This window comes from Solanum tuberosum, unplaced genomic scaffold, assembly GCF_000226075.1.
Source record: "Solanum tuberosum cultivar DM 1-3 516 R44 unplaced genomic scaffold, SolTub_3.0 scf00059, whole genome shotgun sequence".
Lineage (NCBI taxonomy): Eukaryota > Viridiplantae > Streptophyta > Magnoliopsida > Solanales > Solanaceae > Solanum > Solanum tuberosum.
The window spans coordinates 1,660,084-1,680,419 of record NW_006238983.1 but is presented as its reverse complement, the minus strand read 5'-3'; the positions used below and the strand labels follow the sequence as shown (position 1 = coordinate 1,680,419).

The 20,336-nt window shown below is 36.9% G+C and overlaps 1 protein-coding gene across 1 annotated transcript; it reads right to left on the bottom strand.

Annotated features, from left to right (window-relative positions):
- Positions 1-597: 597 nt before the first annotated feature.
- LOC102601461 (E3 ubiquitin-protein ligase Hakai-like) lies at positions 598-12,558 on the bottom strand. The gene is made up of 3 exons (XM_006344526.2): positions 12,188-12,558; positions 2,690-2,748; positions 598-2,010 (listed from the first exon to the last, which is right to left on the bottom strand). Exons 1-3 carry the CDS (start codon positions 12,437-12,439, stop codon positions 831-833), a joined length of 1,491 nt encoding a protein of 496 aa, XP_006344588.1. The 5' UTR covers positions 12,440-12,558; the 3' UTR covers positions 598-830.
- Between the last annotated feature and the right edge of the window lie 7,778 nt (positions 12,559-20,336).

Here is a 20,336-nt window from a genome sequence, read left to right as displayed (position 1 = left end):
TCCTTTTACTCAAAATAAACACATTAAAGTTAATGTCACAACTAAACTTAAACAAATATTATTACGATAAGGTATCCAAAAGTTGAGCACTTTAGCAGGAAGGGTCAATAAGAGTAACAAAACAAGATTGAATCCTTTCTATTATAGTGGCATACGATGCAAATTAGTAGTAGCAAACAATTTATCAGAATATATAACATGTTCATCAAAGTAGCATTTAGAACCGGTCACGTTAGGACTCGATGCATATTCGGAAGTACACGAATAATAGGAATATGAGCTAAGTTAACACAAGCATAACATCAGTTGCTGGGATACAAGAGAAACACAACCAGCATTCAAATCATCTAACAACATAAATAGCTGACAGTGTACATCCATATATTGAAGTGGAACCAGGACAAAATAAGTTTTGCCCGTGTTTCAGTTCTCCTCTTAAATCGATACGAAAACTAACTTGGGATTGAAGCGTAGTAGTAGATCTGGCTGATTATGTACATCCATTTTCCTGCAGAGCAAACTATTGTAAGGTCTTGACAAAGCTATAAGCTTGCGACATGATTTGCCTGCTAGATATGTATAATTGTACTACAGCAATAAATTGTTAATTCTTGTTTGCATATTCTGGCCTCAATTCAGAAGCTGCAATTCCTGAATAAGCAGAATGAGACTTTTGCGTTTGAACAAGAAGCTGGGTAAATGTCAGGGAACCCAACGTTTCAGTTTTAACAAAACAATGTTGGTATATTTAGAAAGTAAAATACACTGAGGCAACACAAAATGGGCACTGTTCTTACAAAAGAAACGATAGAGGAATAACAAGAACATAACTAGTCTTGGCTGCTTCCATAATTATCACGTTTTTCATGTTGCCAACCATAGCCCTGTCCATCGTGGGTTGTATCACCAGAATACTGTCTGCCTCCTATCTGGAGTTGCGACATGTGATGAGGTATAGGTGGGGGTGGTGGGAGGGACATAGGTTGTGGCATCAGTATACCCTTGCTATCTCTGGTGTCCATGGAGTTACAACTCTGTCCACCTTCCAATCCTCTGTTGGACAAAGGCGGAGGTCGCAGGTTTGAGGGCATTACACTGGCATTCCTTCCATAGTCTCCTTGAAGAAATACTGCTCTTCCTTGAGGATCAGTAGCATTAACATAACCATCTGGGGAAGGTTGAACTGCAGTGGGCTCAAACGGCCCAGCCGGCTGCCCCATATTCCATGGCCGAGGGTAATTTTCTGGAAAATTCATATTTCCTGCAGCACCAGTTGGAAAACCTAGCAAAGACCCTTGTTCTGATCCCCTTTCAGGAGTTGAGTCTAGCCTAGGCATCTCAAATGAAAAAGCACCATAAAATGGTTGAGCTCCATCAGTTGCGAACTGAGGATAACCAGATTGAGGAGCCAAACCTGGATTCGAACTCATAGGCACCGCAAAGCCATGAGGTTGCTGCATATGCATTGGAAATTCAGAAAAAGGGGAACTCCCCATAATCCCTTGCTGCTTGTCTGGAAAGTGACTTGGGTCTGGCCGGAATGAACCCTGCTGTACATCAAAACCTTGCTGAGGTAGCCGATTCTGCATGCCAGGCCTTTCAAAGCCTGGAGGAGGATTACTATCAGACTGTTGCTCTAGTGGATGATTTTGGGTTGAACCAGTGAAAGGTGGCTTTTGTTGCATAAAAGGCCTAGGAGGATGTTGGTCTCTAGATTGAGAATGATGAGCTTTGTCTTCACGATCATGTGCCTGGGAACCTGAACCAGGAGAAAACATGGGCCTAGATGGTGCTTGCACTGTAGATTCAGATGCTGCAGATTTCCTAGCACTAGCAGATTCTGAAATGTTTTCATCTTTCTCTGCACTAAGGAGATCACTGTGATTTTCATGAATATGAGATTCAAATTCAGTCTTCTTCAGAAAGGACTTGAGACAATGCGGAGCTGCGCAGACATAGACCCCTTCCAGCATTTTAATCGTTTGAATCTTCTGAATGCGTTCATCACAGCTGAATAAGAAAAATGTAGTTTGGATTCCATATCATTAGATCAGAGAAACAAGTATGGAACAGGTAAAGCCAAACTAACCAACCTAGCTTACTCATTAACAATTAAGTAGCAATATAGTTGAATAAGAATTGTGTGAGAATTTTCCAGATGATGCTTATCATGACAATCATAAATGCTCTTGACGAGATTCCAAATTTCGAGTCAGAGTTAAAATCAACCATCTGCCACGACAAGGGCTGATGAAACTCTTCAAAGGAGCAATATCTCTCTAACTTGGAAGAGAATTTCTAATAAAATGGTATTTCAAAAACTAGCCAAGCTGATATAGGATTAGACTAAAAAACTAAGATGTCAATCCCCTAGTCTACTCGACAAAAAAAAGGAAAATTCAGGCCTAACAACAGAGATATGATACTGAAACATGACCTGACAAAATATCAATGTGAAATTCAGGTTTAAGTAGAACAGCCAAGATCTAAAAGACACGCCTTATAGTACCCCATGCTGCTACCAGCAGCATATCCCTTATAAATCACTATATTGTTTGCAATCCTTTTGACTTGCCATCTTTAAATGTGAGGATGTCCAAAATAATATTTGATACATAGTTGATAATTTTATATCCTAAAGCAATGATAATATCACTCTTAAAAGTGGAGAAATAGGATATATGCTTACAGGTAGCAGAGAGAGTCGCTCCTGGCACAATCTAAACAGAAGATATGTTCACATGGACTCTGCAAAAAGAAGATAGTAAAGATCATTTTGACTAGAAATGTAGTTGAGAGAAGTAAATATAAAGGTGATAGTGTGTTCCAACAGTTCATAACATTGATAATGTCATCCAACATGAGTGATACACCAGCTTTCAAAAGCATAACCCAGTTAGTGTATGACATACAGACATTTCGTAATAACAAGAAAAAGTTATGCCAGACTTGCCACATTACACACAAGATAATAGGAAAAGCATTAACCACTTAGTGTATGAAACGGGGACAAGTTATTCAATAAATGCATTATCTTTAAAACGAAAACAAGTTCTGGAATATGTGACATACATAAAACAATAGGAAATAGTTATTTTTGAAGGGGGTCATCTTTGGTGCCAGTTGAGTTCTGCAGATCACATAGAAGATATATGTAAAGGATTTAGGGGTTGTTTGGTAGAGTGTATTAAAAAAAATAATGCTTGCATTATTTTTAAGGTGTGTATTGCTAATACCATGGATTTCTAGGTATTAGCAAGGCAATGGTTTTAATGCATGCATTAACTCAATTAAAGACCCAATTGCTCCTCAATACCTTTTTTTTTATATCTTTTCCACCATAATAGTGAGGGGTATCTTTGTAAATAATTTTTTAAATGCAATGCATTCTATTTTTAATGCATCAAACCAAACAATGCATAAAAATAATCTATGTATAGTTAATGCAAGCATAACTAATACATGCATTGCTAATGCAAGCATTACTAATACATTTTATTTAGCATTATTTTTATACACTCTACCAAACGACCCCTTAGCGATTTACAAGGAAATATTTTCTCAACCAAGGGATGGCATGAGGGAGATATCAAGTAGTGGTCATTCTAAGGATGCCCATAACAGTAACTGAAATTAGTATAGTACCAAAAAAGTGGCCACTTGAGTCCCTTTTTTTGGTAAAAAGAAGATTGACTTCTCTCTAGTTTCTTTCTTCCATATCCCACGTTTCCTCTTTTGGTTTCCAGCTTAGAACTTTCTCATGGCTTTTTTTGACCTAATATTATTTGTCCAGTGATGGCTAATAAATTACACTGTCTGATGAGAAATCATTTGAATTTGTTGATATTAGTGAAGATTATGATAGATGGTTCATGCTTAGTGAACATGGCAGGAACTTCACAAGACATCACAAGTAAAATTAGATGAAACTGTTTCAGATGTGCCATCTGGCACTACTCGCGTGGCTCCTCATGTGGGTGTTCCGAATTTGGAAGGGAAGGGGCCAACTGCAGCTTTGGCTTTTGATTTGAACCAAAGCTTAGTTACTGCCAGGTTTTGGTATTTTGGGTTCATGTAATGAAAACTTCGGTTAAACCGAAGAACAATATCGAATATCGAAGTTTTATTTAAAATAACACCGAAACCGAATTAATTCGGTTTTGTCCGTATTTTCAATATGTATGCTCACCCCTAACTAGAACAGACTCAAATGTGGTATAAATTATGGAGTGGGGTAGAAAGACAAGGGGTAGGCACCAAAAAGCATTCTCAGGATGAGCTTAAATATTAAGTTCAGGGGTTGAACAAGTTGAGCAAAAGAGAGATTCTCAAATCTTTGATTCGCAATATGCCATCAAGAAACGAAACTTGAGGTATGGATATCCAGTTTAATACATCACATTTGGGTTAATAGGTGGGTTTAATTGGGTAAAACTAACAGTGTGCGCTACCAAGGGAGGAATTATAGTAATAAGGGATAGTAGACAGTGGGACTGTATGGACAAAAACAGGGAAACTATTTTGTCATGTACGCTTGAAAGTTTGAATGGAGATTTCTGGAAGGTGTGGACGACCTCTAAAGAAAAAGAAAGAGGTTGGAAACTGCCTAAAAAGTTCTTCACTTGTCGGCGTGTGATGTTGGTGCGTTTGCCGATGCTAACTACCGCTGGTGCATGACGGCACGTGAGAGGTCATTTGCAGCTGGGACTTTCACAGATCAGGTCATCAGGAATCGATCTATCTAGTGGTCAGTTTATGAAAGGGGCTGGTATGAAAGATATGCCATCGAAGTTAGATATAGATCTATGACATGCTTGCTTACCTAGGTTAGACTTGGAACTTCGTTAAGATTGTGTTGTTCAACCGAAGAACACATAAACCAGACTTCTAATTCAACTTCAACATAATCCACTGTATCATATTCTTTAAGACTTACAATACTTTAGGTGGAGTGGCCCAAGACCATTATAAAGTACTCAAGAAACTTCTATATAACCTATGATACATAAGTATGTAATTTTTCTAACGGTAATCACATGATTAGGGAACGAATCAATTCTCTATAATAGATAGAAAAAATATTACTTAAAGGAGCCAAATAGAGATTATTTGAAAAGATAAATAGAAAGAATTGAGAACACTTAATTTACATTTTTATACCTATATTTTCAGATATTTGAATTATTTTTAGCCGAATCGCCACATCCGTAACCATATCTGGATTTGTATCCTGAATCTAAAAATTATGATCATGAAGAATCAGATCTCTAGATCCGTACCCGTGTCAAACACCCACAGTTGAGCCCGAGCAACATAGCCTTCATTACACTTATTCCTAAAGGGAAGGTACAATTGAACTCAGTCCCATCAAACCTATTAGTGTGATTGATAGTGTATATAAGATAGTTGCAAAACCCCTAGCAGAGATACTGAAAAGGTGATTGACAAACTAGTCCCAGGACACCAAAGTGCTTTCATTTAAGTCAGACAGATCATTGATGCAAACATTGATTGCAAATGAAGTGCTTCACTAGAAACAAAAGACAAAAACTCTTGGATTTCTATGCAAACTTGACGTGCAAAAGGGCTTTTGATAAAGTTAATTGATCCTATTTGTTGACTGTGCGAAATAAAATGGGCTTTGGAGAAAGATGGGTTATATGGATTAGATTTTGCACCGCAGTCAAATACTCGGTGATTGTGAACTGGAGACCTGTGGGATTCTTCTCACCGAGAAAGGTCATAAGGCAAGCTCTCAACTTTTCTTTTCATTTGGCTAAGGAGGGGCTCAGCATATTCCTAAATAATCCAGAGAACTTCAGCAGATCAAAGGATTTGAAGTTGGAATAAACCCTGGTGGAACTGTGGAGGTGTCATACCTACTTTATGCTGATGATGCTCTCATCTTTTGTGGTGCTGAGAGATCACATATTTTATATCCCAACCTTACCCCGTCTATATTTGAAGCTCTCACTGGATTACAGATTAATATGCTCAAAAGCACATTATATAATGTCGATGATGTTCCAAAATTAGTGGAACTGGCAGGAATTCTCTGTTGCAACACTGGTCATTTACCAACAACTTACCTGGGGATGCCCCATTAGGGACCAAATTCAAATATGTAGAGACATAAAATAGATTCATTGAGAAGTTAGAGGAAAAAATGGTTACTTGACAACTGCGATACTTATTAATGGGAGGAACACTCACTATGATATTAGTATTCCTACTCATCTGATGTCACTCATTCAAATACCAAAAATGGTGGTGCAATAATTTGGCATAATCAGGAGATCATTCTTTTGGGAAAGCAACAGTAAGGGGCACAAATTTCAGTTAATAAAATGGGTAACTGCCAAGATGCCAAAACAGGTAGGACGCTTGGGGATCAAATATCTGACAACTCACAACAAATGCATGTTCATGAAGTGGCTATGCAGATATAGACAAAGTGATGATGCTCTTCGGAAGCAAATAGTCGGAGCAAAACATGGCTCACAAAATAACTGCTGTAAATTATCTAGGGCTTCTCATGGTATTGGATTATGGAAGTACCATCAGGAGCTTATGGGATGATTTCTCTTAGAATAATCACATAAAAGATGGGTTTCAGGAAAATCATATCAAAATTTGGAAAGATCCATGGCTCTCCCTAAATCACCTCTGATGCTGGATTTCCCAAATTTATTTCAAATTGCCTCAAATGTTGATTCCTCCATTGCACAGAACAGACATAATGCCCTATGGGATCTACAGATTAGAAGGAACTAAAGGAACTGTTGATTTTATTACAAATAGTGCAGTCCTTCACTTCCCCGAACCAGACAAATGATGGTATAAGTTGGGGCAACACAAAAGGGGGGTATTCACAGTGAAGGTAGGCTACAAATCTTCACTAACTCAGATTGGGAATGTTGGTCAATGCCTTTGGAAGCTAATACAGGATTTTTTTTATTTTTTTTTTGTAAGGTTCATGTGGGATATGTTTAAAACTACCCTCAAACTCAAATTTTTTCCTTGGGCAGCAATCTATGAAGCCTACCACAGTATAGTGTTAGCCGGATAAACATTCAGATAGTAAATAGATTTTACATGTACCATCAATGTCTGGTCACCAACAAATATGAAACACCTCTTCCTACTCTGCCAAGTAGCGGCTGACATTTGGAATATTTTCCTCTAATTTTGGATTTTCTTGAGTTACGACATACAATAGTATGCCTATGAGAGCCGGAGATTTTGGAAAGTTGATGAACAAAAGCATAGAAAGATCTGGCAGATTATACCAACCAGTATATTTTGGTGTATATGGTCAAAAAGGAATTGACAGTGTTTCAATTCCCATGCACTCTGTAAAAGCTAGGTGTATTTTAAACTTATTCCGTAAAAGCTAGGAGTACCTCTTAGATTTTGTCAGCTCCCTATCCTTCTAGTCTAAATCTCTCTGTTTTAATTTCGTAGTACTATTGATTTCTGTATCCACCAGACACCATTGATGAATTCTTGTTACTTCATCTATTAAAGAAAAAGTAGTACTAAGTAGCAGCAGCCAGAAGGTGTATTTTAAACTTATTCCGTAAAAGCTAGGAGTACCTCTTAGATTTTGTCAGCTCCCTATCCTTCTAGTCTAAATCTCTCTGTTTTAATTTCCTAGTGCTTTTGATTTCTGCATCTACCAGACGCCATTAATGAATTCCTGTTACTTCATCTATGAAAAAAAAAGTAGTACTAACTAGCAGCAGCCAGAAGGTAGCCTAGTCCTGACCTCTCATTAGTTGGTGGAAACAATCAGTATTGAGAAGTAATAGTAGGATTATGAATATCACTGATTAAAGAATATGTTGCCTTTATAACAACGGAGTAGGACCCTTCAAAAATGTCATCGGGTGTGTGTAGGATTGGGTGTGTGTAGTATCTTTCAACAGTAGTGCATTTTTGGAGGATCCGATGCGGCTATGCCAACATTTTTGGAGAGTCCGAGCAACTTAGGGAAAAAAGGTTAAAACACTGAACATTCTATAATCACCAGAGGTCCATAAATAGCAATTAGGAAGTCCAACAGACACAAAAATTAGGGCAAAAGTTAAAGGGTTGAAGATTGTATTGTATACTGACCAGACGTCCATAAACAGCAATTGGAAAGTCTCAGCAGATACAAATATGTACTCGTTTACCAGGCGGGCGCAGGGACCTCTGGCCAACAGTTTTGAGCAGAGATGCAGGATTTACTGAACCAAGGCTCTTGGCTACAGGAAGATCAGCTAAAACAAGATGATCAGGACAAGCAACTTTAACAGTTTCAGGGAGCAACCTCTGAACAACTCCACCATTCTCATTTGCTCGCTTGTTAAGCAGGATCCGAAGCATCTTTACCGATTAACTCTGTTTCTCTACCCTACTTTAGGCGGCTCTGTGGTTAAGGCCCCAAATAATATGAACTACCATCTATTTATATAAATTATTACTCCCTCTGTCCCAAATTATGTGTCTTACTTTCCTTTTTAGTCGGTCCCAAAAAGAATGATACATTTCTATATTAAGTAACAATTTAACTATACAATGTCTATTTTACCCTTAATTAATGATTTACAGCCACGCAAATTTCTGTCATTCATTTTGGAAGACAAGTTTTAAAAGTCTTCATTTCTTTCTTAAATTCCGAGTCGAGTCAAACTACCTCCCATAAAATGGGACGGAGGGAGTAGTAATTAGTAATAAAATTAATATAATCTTTTTTTCATGTTTCTCGCGATTTTACTTTCTAATTTCAACTTAGATTCTTTAACTTAGCTTTTTTTTGTCACATTTGGTAATTGAATAATACACTTAAATGTTTTTAATGTTTTCGTCATTGTTGTATTTTAAAAATAAAAAAAAACTTCTGGGCCGCTCAGGCTTATTTTATTAATTGATGAAATGAAAAATAACTTGTCCAATCGGCCAAAGTTGGCTGACCCAAAAACAACCAAATGAAAATAGAAAGCAAATCTATATCTATATTATAAAAGCATGTATGTTCCATGTTAAATGTTGAATGACGAAAATATACCTAAAATATAATCGACTTTTAAGTCCTTACATATTTATTAATTAAACAAGTTAGAGGTGGATGTAGTTGTAATTCCTTTTTGTTTACACCACGCATAAACTGTGTGTTAAATGGTTGAGATGTTTTTAGGGGATTACCGGAGAAGAGAGGTGTTCGTCCCTTTGTTCTTCTGTGCTGAAACTTGAAAATTGCAGCGAAGAAAAATCAATAAACCCCTTCGCAGTTATTTATGGACATGGGTCTTCATGTTTCACTGTCTTGATTTTGATATGCTCGATTTTAGGATTCATGTTTAACGGATTAGGCCTTTATATACTACAACATAGAGGAATTTTCATAAATATTGGTACTTAAGTGCCTAATTACCAAACATAATGATTGTTTGACTAATTATCAAAAGTAGCATCAGTTTAGAAGTTTATTGCATTACTGATACATCTTTCTGAAATTCATGTTGTATCACTGATGCATTTTCGCGTTGTATCACTGATACAACTTTCTTAAACTCGTGTTGTATGAGTGACACGACAATTTTGTTGTATTTGTTCGCTCAATCTAGTTGGATTCACTGTATCTATTAGCTCAACTTAACTGTATCAACAATATCTTCTTCTTTTCTACTTTTTTTAACATTGGAAAAGTTGTATCCTACAGCATTAAGGGCATGTTGTCCACCTTCAAAAATCTACAGCCCTAACCAAAATTACAAGCTCCCTACGAATAATTTGATCTACAACTTCTATACAGAGCTATTTACACCAAAAAAGTAGGATACTAAACAATTCCATTTTACTTTGCGAATGGAATTAGATCTACCTTCAAAACATCTCCAATTCTTTCCTTCCACGCGCTGACCACCATATGCATGATGGTATTAGCTTCCACCACTTCTTTTGAATCTTGCTAACCCCCCTTCTGATCCAGTAACTAGAAAGATCAGAAGTGTGTTCTAGCATAGTCCAGCTGAAGCCTGTGATGTAGAGGAAAAGCTCCCAGATCTGTGTAGTGAATTTGTAGTGTAGGAATAGGTGTTTATCAGTTTGCCCTGTCAAATTGCATAGGAAACATCCAGGGACTAGTTGCATTCCTTTCTTCTGTAGGACTTCTTGAGTTAAGCAGGCTCTTTTGATGACTAACCAAGTGAAGCATTTCACTTTGGTGGGGATCAGTCCTCTCCAAATACTCTTCCAGTGATAATGGTAGCCTCCAACTCCAACTTCTATTCTTATCAACAATATATTAATTTTGTTGAATACATTATTTTAGGGCAAGTCCGCTATCTCACATACAACATTCGTTTGGAGGTTTTAAACAAAGCACTCAATTTTGCTGGATACACTTTCTCAATTTAGTTGGATACACTGATATAAGTAAAAAAGAATTCCCAAGCGTGTTTCCTCTATAACAACAAACACTTCGATGCAACACTGATTACAATTTGGTAGTGTGTATAAGATAGCTGCAAAACACCTAGCAGAGATACTGAAAAAGGTGATTGACAAACTAGTCTCAGGACATCAAAGTGCTTTCATTCAAGTCAGAAAGATCATTGATGCAACACTGATTGCAAATGAAGTGCTTGACTAGAAACAAAAGACAAACTCTTGGACTTCTATGCAAACTTGACGTGTGAAAGGGATTTTGATAAAGTTAATTGATCCTATTTGTTGAGTGTGCAAAATACAATGGGCTTTGGAGAAAGATGGGTTATATGAATTAGATTTTGCATTACCACAGTCAAATACTCGGTGATTGTGAATGGGAGACGTGGGATTCTTCTCACATCAGGAATTTATGGGATGATTTCTCTTAGAATATCACATACAAGATGGGTTTCAGGAAAATCATATCATTAGAAAGACCCATGGCTCTCTAGATCAAATTTATTTCAAATAGCCTCAATGTTGATTCCTCCACTGCACATAACAGACATAATATCGTATGGGATGTACAATTTAGAAGGAACTGTTGATTTTGTTACAAATACTGCAGTCTTTCACTTTATCTAACCACACAATGGTAGAATAAGTTGGGGCAACACAAAAGGGGTTATTCGTAGTGAAGGCAGGCTAAAATCTTCACTGACTCAGGTTGGGAATGTTGAGCAATGGCTTTGGAAGCTCATACAAGATAATTTTTTAGTTTTATTTTTATAAAGTTCACAAGGGATAATTATAAAATTACCCCAAACTCAATTTTTTTCCATGGGCACCAATCTATGAAGCCTGCCACAGGATAACGTTAGCAGGAGGAACATTCAGATAGTGAACAGATGATATAGCCTACATGTACCATCAATGTCTAGAAACTAAACACCTCTTCCTACACTGCCCAGTAGTTTCAGACATTTGGAATATTTTCCTCTAATTTTGGAAGTTCTTGGGTTATGACATACAACAGGATGCCTATGAGAGCCGGAGATTTTGGAAAGTTGATAAAAAAATACATCAGAAAGATATAGAGGATGATATCAACCAGTATATTTTGGTGCATATGTTTAAAAAGAAATTGATGGTGTATTAATTCGCATGCACTCTGTAAAATCTAGGTGTATTTTAAACTTATTCCGTTGGCATAACTTTACACCGGTAGGCTCCCAAGAGTACCTCTTAGATTTTGTCAACTCCCTATCCTTTTAGTCTAAATCTCTCTGTTTTAATTTCCTAGATATATATATACTTCTCATTTCTGCATCCACCAGACGCCATTAAAGAATTCTTCTTACTTCATCTTTAAAAGAAAGGAGTACTAAGTAGCAGCAGCCACCAGGTAGCCTAGTCCTGATCTCTCATTATTAATAGTAGGAATATGAATATCATTGATTGAAAAATATGTTGCCTCTATAAACATAGGCAAAAGCTAGGTTGCTCGACTCTTCAAAAATGTCATCAGACATGTGTAGGATCCTTGCATTTTTGGAGAGTGAGCAACTTAGGGCAAAAGTAAACGTTTGAACTTTCTATACACACCAGATATTCACAAATACTAATAATTAGAAAATCAGAGGCGGACACAAAAATTAGGGCAAAATTTAAGGGTTGAAGTTTGTATTAACTAGTGACCAAACGTCCATAAACAAGATTTAGAAAAATTAGGGCAAAAATTTAAGGGTTGAAGATTGTATTGTACACTCACCAGACGTCCATAAACAGCAATTGGAAAGTCACAGCAGACACAAAAATGTACTCGTTCAGCAAGCTGTCGACGGGACCTCCGGCCAAGAGTTTTGAGCATAGATGCAGGATTTACTGTACCAACGCTCTTGGCTACAGGAAGATCAGATAAAACAAGATGATCAGGGCAAGCAACTGTAACAGTTTCAGGAGGCAACCACTTAGCAACTCCACCACTCTCATTTGCTGGCTTGCTAAGACGGATCTGAAGCATCTTTTCCGATCAACTCTGTTTCTGCAGGCGACTCAAGGATTAAGCCCCAAATAATATATTTGGGTATCTATAGAACGAACTATACTATAGGCGAAGCATGAATGTTCCGTGCTAAATATTGAAGAACCAAAATATCCTAAATTATTAACCGACTTTTATGTTCTTAAAATACTTACTACTTCCTCTATTTCATATTAATTAAATTTTTGAGATGTCATATCCTTTAAAAAAAAGTAGATTAAGACATAAATTGAATATAATTTTCCATTTTTATCCTTATTAATTATTTTCAAATTTATTGAAGTCATCATATTGAAAATCCAAATGAAGGGTAAAATTAGAAGAATATTTTAAAAATAGTCTTGAAAATTGAACAATTAAGTTAATTTGGAAAATGGAAAATGCCTCAAAAATTCAATTAATATGAAATGGAGGGAGTATTAATTATTATTAATATTAATTATTTAATGATGAAACAAGTTAATGGGAATGTAGTGTTGATGAAACTTGAAATTTGTAGCGAAGGAAAATCAAGAAACTCACACAATGATCGTTTGACAAATTAGCAAACATAGCATCAATTTTAAAATTTGTTATATTAGTGATACATTTTTCTGAAATTCATGTTATATTAGTGCTCACAGTTTTCTGAAACTCATGTTGTATTGGTTGACACGATGATTTTGTTGTATTTCTTCGCACAATCTACTTGAATACACTATATCTATTCGTTCAACCTAATTGTATCAACAATATCTTAATTTTGCTAAATGCATTGATTTTAGGGTAAGTCGCTCTATCTCACATCAAACATTCATTTGGAGGGGTTAACAAAGCACTCAAATTTGCTAGATACACTTTCTCAATTTTATTTGTTTTTTTTCCTCAATTTTGTTAGATACACTGATTTAACTAAATAAAATCCAAAGCTTGTTGAGTATATAGAACCTTCAAACTATACAAATTTGTTTTCAAATAGCAAAAAGCAAGCTCAACTATGCAATATATAGTTGAAACTCAAATCGAAACTGAAAAATCAAAGTAACCTCAAATTAGAACAAAAATTTCAACCTTTTACTCAAATCTGAATTCATAGAATATTAAAAGAGAGGGAGAATGTGACTCGTTTAGTGGAAACACAGTGATTGTGAAAAAGAAGAGCAAAGGAAGAGGAGGAAAAAGAACAGGGGAATGGAAGTGGGTTGCGGCCATGGTATATTAGGAATGAAAGGGGTTTTAGGATTTATTTTTAGAATTTGATATTTGGTAATTTTCTTAAATATCAATATAAAGGATAATTAGAGTGATGAAGTTTGCTTAAATAAGACTTGTATTTACAAAATGTAGCTGGATTTTTCATTTACCAAATATAGTAGGATATTTAGAAAAATGTATGTGAAATCACACTTCGAATCTTTTTCAAGGTTTAGAACTTCACTAAGCCTAGTGCGGAGGATTGACTTGCCATAAGAAATGTATGAAATCATTCAAAGCATTTTATTGGGGTGTCTCTCAACATATGAGTGGGGTTCAAAGCCAATGGATTGAGGAGGAAACTAGTATATTTTCTTAAGTGATATTGTAGAATATTAATAATTAATTATTCTTGATCAATAACTAAGTTAATTTCATTTGTAGAAAAAGAACTTGGGAGGTCAGTAGGAGTGGTATCAGAAATAAGGGGGCAAGCCAACCCTTTAGATCCTCCAGAGTTTGTGTCGTAGGCAAACCTTCATATGAGAGTGCAGTTGCTGGAGGCCTATCCAACATATCATTAATGTACTCCTCACTTAACCGGTCTGAACTCACTGGCATTCTTTTTACTCTTCGGCACCAATTCACCATATGTTGTGTAGAACTCATGGACATATGAAGGAATATACGGACCTCAGGGCCTGGTGAAAATCTGGAACCGGTGCCACTATAATAACTCCGCTACACTAGAGTACTTGCCCTCTAGACCCTTTGTAGAAAGTAGCTTCTCCTCCAGGATGGTTCGCAAACCATCTCCTTTCAACCTATTGAGGAGTCTAGGTGGAGAAACAACTGGTGGCACAGGAACCATAGGAGGTGCCAGAGTTGGCACTGATTTTGCTGGTGTGGACACAGGAGGGACTCTGGTAGACATGGGGTGAGATCTAGCCCGGAGCTCAAACCGTCGGGACTGTAGAAGTTGGTCATCATCAGGCTTATATAGAGCAGCCTGGGAGCCAGTAGTAGCCCTGTCAGACCTGGGTCTCTTTCCCTTTCCTTTGTCACCTGGTGGAGGTTCGTGCCTTCCTCTTTTTGAAGGATTTGATCCCCTTTCGTTGATTGTGATACCCCGTATTCTTTTACCGGGTGGCATGTCTATGTTTGTCCTCACCATACCTGCAAAACATCAAGAAAAAGTTAAAAATAACTTAATCAAATTCATAGAAAAACAGTTGCAGAAAGATTCGCCGAGATACTCGGTGAGTCGCCGAATCGCTTTGGCGAGCTAGATCGGGTTCGCCGAAAGGATTGGCTCAAAAGTTGTGGCAAGTTGGCGATGGGAAGTCCTTTCGGTAAATCGCCGACAATATTCAGTGAGCAAGGTTCAACTCGCCGAAAGTTACAGTGCAAAAGGGTTCAGGGGTGCAGACAAAAGGTGATCAAGAATCCTTTCGGTGAGTCGCCGAGTGCCTTCGGCAGCCTCAGGCTTCTCGCCGAAAGTTACAGAACCCGACAACACATAAAGCATGAAATTATAGGCGAGATGGGGACATTAGGCGAACCGCCGAGTGGTTCGGCGAACCCGACCCAGCTCGCCAAACGACCCAACGTGCCTATTTTCAACCCAACTTCTCGAATTCAACCCCTGGAAACAAAATCAAAACATGCACAACTCAAATTCAAACGAGACCCATAACACCCATTGCCCTGGGATACTCAGACTTCTCCCAATTTTGCCAAATTTGGCCAATTGACGACTTTTGCCCTTAAGACTGACTTCACTCGTTCCATCATTGGGCAACTTACGTCTTTTAGAACAAATACGGGCTACTCAGACTTCACCCAACTAGACTAACCAACATGCAAGCACAACCCCACAAAATTTACTTCAATTTAGAACATAAAAAAGACGGGATTTCAACAATCAAAACAATACGGGCAAGATTATCAGCTAAAATAGGCATTCAATCATACTAATCCTATCAGAGAGGCCCAACACACATCAACAACATACTATTGCTTGCACAAGAGTACAAATTACTAAAAATAAATGCGGGGTTCGGAAAACCAACCTTAGTTGCCAAATAATAATGACTGAAAAGCTAGGCAGCAATGTAATCCACTTCGAACACAACTCTGACGACTAAAATATTCTTGAAAATGCAAAAATATAAAAAATACTAAATAGGTGCGAGTTTGGGAAGATGAAAAATGAGGGAAAATGAAAGAATTTTAAATTTAAACCTTAGGCCATTTAATAAACCGTCCAGTTCTCGCCCATTCGACAACTTTAGTTGTGATCACCAACCCACTCAGTGACACACCGAGTGGTCACTTACCTCTCCGAGTGTTACAGGACCCTCAGTTGATTTTGGGGTCCAAACGACGGTATAGATTGCGATCGCTGAACTAGTTGGTGACTCGCCAATAATTTCCTGGTCTCGCCGAGTTTTACAAACTTCACTTTAAAGTTGTCTTGAGTCCAACGACGGTCTAGGTCGGGATCGCCGACTGGAGCTTTTGCTCGCCAACATTCACTTTTCAACAACCTTCCCATTATGACCTACGCAAACAACACACCATTATTTCTTAAAGCAAAAATAGAGCGATAAGGGGTCTTGGGTTGCCTCCCAAGCAACACCTTAGTTAACGTCATGGCCCAACACAAGTCCAATCTCAAACCTTATTTTTAGGGTCTGCCATAGTATCACTAGGCGACCCCTCTTTATGCTGTAGGTAGAGACACGACAACACTTGGTTTATCTCGGCGTCTTGTAGCTGAATGATCATGGAATGGGAGGTTGTCATCTGATTAAGCATTAAAACATTCTCTTTTATCTCATTCAACACTCTATCTTGTTTTTCAATTTTATGTAGAATAAGTGAGAGGACCTCCTCATTTTGTCCACCCTCTTACTGCTTCATCTTTTGACACTCGTGATGGGAAAGGTACTTGTCCTTCCTTTTGGACCTTGCTTCCAACTCCATGACCTTCTTGGATAGAACATCCAGTTGAGTCAACAATATGGCCCATTCTTGGTCTTTCTCTGTTTCCTTGTTGGCTTTAATCATGCCATCAAGGAGTTGGGCTACGACTTCATAGGGTTGTTGTATTAAACAACCTGTAAAAAGTTGATTAGCAGCACTTCTATTTTCGGGACAAGACCTCTATAGAATCATTCCAGTAGCAATCTATGTGGCATTCCATGAGATGGGCATTATTGCAGTAATGCCTTAAATCTTGACCACATCTCATGGATAGTCTCATCCCCCAACTGCTTGAACGAAAAGAGGCTATCCCTAAGATTCAAAAATCGTGAAAGAGGGTGGTTCATTTGGTCACCATTCACACTCATTTTTCTTGTTTCAACACAAACAAGCAAAACAAAACTAAAAATTAAGTAAGTTTCACTATAACTAACAAGAACACAATTTAACTTAACTAAAAATTCTCAAGTAACACCACTGCCCGGCAGCGGTGCCATTTTGATTTCACGTATCAGGACACTACTTCCAGTTCAAGTGCCAACGATCGTGAGTAGTAATATAAACTAACTAGTGAGTTGGGGTCGAGTCCTAAGGGAGCGGTTCGTAATTGAGAATCAATAGAAAAGCATAAATGTGTTCAAGTCAATTATAGCTATAAACATTTACGAAGAAAAACATGAGAAATTAAAGGGTAACACAAGTGTCAAGTATCAAAAGGGGGTTTTGTAATCAATTATCAACTAAATGACAACTAACAACGAAAATACAAATATGGAGATGGGATTCTTGGGATGTGATAGGATTATGGGCTAAGGTAAATAACCGGGTAATTGCTATTGATAGTAAATCATTGTAAATTGGTAACTAACCTAGACTATAGTGGGGGTAAACTTTCTCTCGATTTAAATTCACCATAGCTATTGGGCCTTGATCACTAAGGTATGTTAGTATTCACCTATGGAGTCCTTTCCGCCATAGATTCCTCAAAGATCTTCCAATTTTTCAAGTTCAATTCTCAATTCAAAGTTAGGATTTTATTCAATCTTTATGGGTTCTTCTCAATTATAATTTAATTGATTGTTTTCTATCTTTTAATGCATGAATTGAAATAATTACATGTTTTTGAGTTGAATTCATATGAACCCACCAATGATCCATGATTTTTGACTATGAACACATGATGAAACTTATGACTATGATTTATGGAAATTATGCATGTTTTATGAAAACAATGTTTATGAATTAAGTAAGCTTATAGATGAAGGTATCTATATGTTCTATGAAGCTTGGCCACATGACATGAATTGTAACACGCCAAAAAAAAATTCGAACTAAGACTCGAATCGTTCATCGTAATGCGTGAGATTTTGCCAAGACATTAAAAATTTCTTAAGTGTTAAGGTCACTAGCTGTAGCACCTTGAGTTCCAGAAAGAATTAAATTGGAAATAGCAAAATCTGAAATTTTGCAAGTTAAGCTAAGTATGAGTTTTGGGTCGACTTCAAAGGACCATAACTCCTAGCTCAGGATGAGTTAGGTGTGCTACCAGATACCGTAGGAAAGACCTTTGAATTATCTTTACAACACCGCCAAGTTTGCTAAGTTTCGAGTTTGGATGAGTGAGATATGGCCATTTGAAGTTAGGCTGCCCAGTTAAGGAAAGTTAACCGAAAATAGTAAAGGGTATTTTGGTCTTTTCCTTACCCAAAATCCGATTTAATTCGTTTTTAGTAATATTTTAAGGAAATAATCTGATTAGGTTCAGTTTTATAATCCTAGTTCACGCCTAGGGTTTTAGTTGAGAGTTCAAGAATAGAAAAGAAGAGAGAAGAGGAGAAAAGAGGAAAGGATGAAGGCGTTCGTCGACGTTCTAGAGAGTTATTGCGGATTGTCACCATGGGTTTGATCCCCAAGAGGTATGTAAGCTTCCATAGTGTTGGGTTCTTTCACCCACACACCAATCATGATTTATTCAGCGTAATTCCGTTCTTGAAATTTAAGGATTAAGTTCTTAATGAGTTCTTGATAAGTGTTCTTGAAGTTTCATTAAGTTTTGATGTAAGATTCTACTTGTATCAACTTCAAACGACCATATCTCTTAGAATATAAAGAGTTACGTGAACCATAACCTATCCAATAAAAGGGTATTTGAATCTACTTTTCAACGCCACCAATTTTGCGTCAATCCAAATTCTGAGTAAAAGTTATGACTATTTTAGTAACCTATACAGTGTTGTTACGAATTAGCCGACGGGAAAATATTAAAAAGAGTTGTTTTGTCTTTTTACATCCAAGTAAACCATAAACTAATTTCTTGGCTAATAAAAGGCTCAAAACAATCAGGTTTTTATCTTCACTAATGAAAATCATAATTCTTGTCCATACAGATTTCAAGAAACTAATTCAAGAAAGTTTTCTTGATTGTTTACCTTCAAGCTAGGGTTTCAAGGCTTCTAATCAAGTTCTTCTTCAAGATTCTTTAAGAATCTTGTTCTTCTAGGTATGTAAGGCTATCGTAGTGTTGGACTAGTTCATACTCACGCCCTACATCTACGTTTAAATCAGTAAAAGAGGAATCTAGGATTTTCCCCCTAGATTTGAATATTCTTGAGATAAGTTGACTTTGAGTTCTTGAGTTTGTGTTTCTTTTAAAAGTTCTATTCCTAATTATCGAATTGCTATATTGTTATTGAGATCCTCTATAAAAATGAGATCATGAACCTTGAATCCATAAGTTCAAATTAAAAAAAAATCAAGAGCCAAGTCTAGGAAGTTCTTAGAGTCTTTTCAAGAAGTCATTTGCAAAATGCTTTTAACTTTGTTTTAAGACTTAAAGATCAAGTTGAGTAAAGAGTAAAGAGTAAAATTTTGAAATCCTTTTCTTCAAAATTTTATGGGGACTATGTATTTCCAAAGAGTTTAAAATGTTTTCACCTTTAAACAAGAAAGGAAACTTCTATTTTCAAAGAGCCTTCGGGCTAGTTTTCAGAAAAGAAAAATAGCTTTCTAAATGAAGCAAGCAGGGGAACTGAGATTTCCAAGATAGCCTTTGAGCTATGTTTTGAGCACTAATCTCAAATCACAGAAGAAGAATATTTTTAAACATAAAGAACTAAGTATATTTTTGGGAGTAGTATTGAGCACCGATATGGGTATGCGAGTTCATATTAACTCAAGTCTCCATACACCATGTTGCCATCATGGGTAGAAAAGGGTCATAATTTTTAGATGAATTCTTTTCTCATAGACTAGTGGATCCACTTAGTGAGTTAGCTTTCTATATCAGAGCAAAGTATAGGATGGGCCTCGGCAGCGTGAGGTAAAGCGTTGTATCATCACTATAGTTCTTAAGTGATGGTTGTCGGTTAAAGATACTCCCACAGCAGTATTTGCATGGTTTCTCAAGGGGTTCTGCTTAGTATAAATGGGGGTATGGGACTTCATTCATGCATTGCACAAGTAGACTTTGAGAGGGAGTATGGTATGTCTTTTATGATAATATGATTATGAGTTAACATCATGTTTTAAACAGTTTTCCTTTTTCTTTATATTGCACTTGTTTTAAACTGCTTTTTATTGAAATGAGTTCAGTTATGTTGAGTTGAGTTGACCTATGTAAGTTCTTCAGTTTCTTTCAGATTCTTTTCAAGCTTATGGTATGCTTCAGAATTCCCCTTACATGCTCGTACATTCCACGTACTGAGCCATTTGGCCT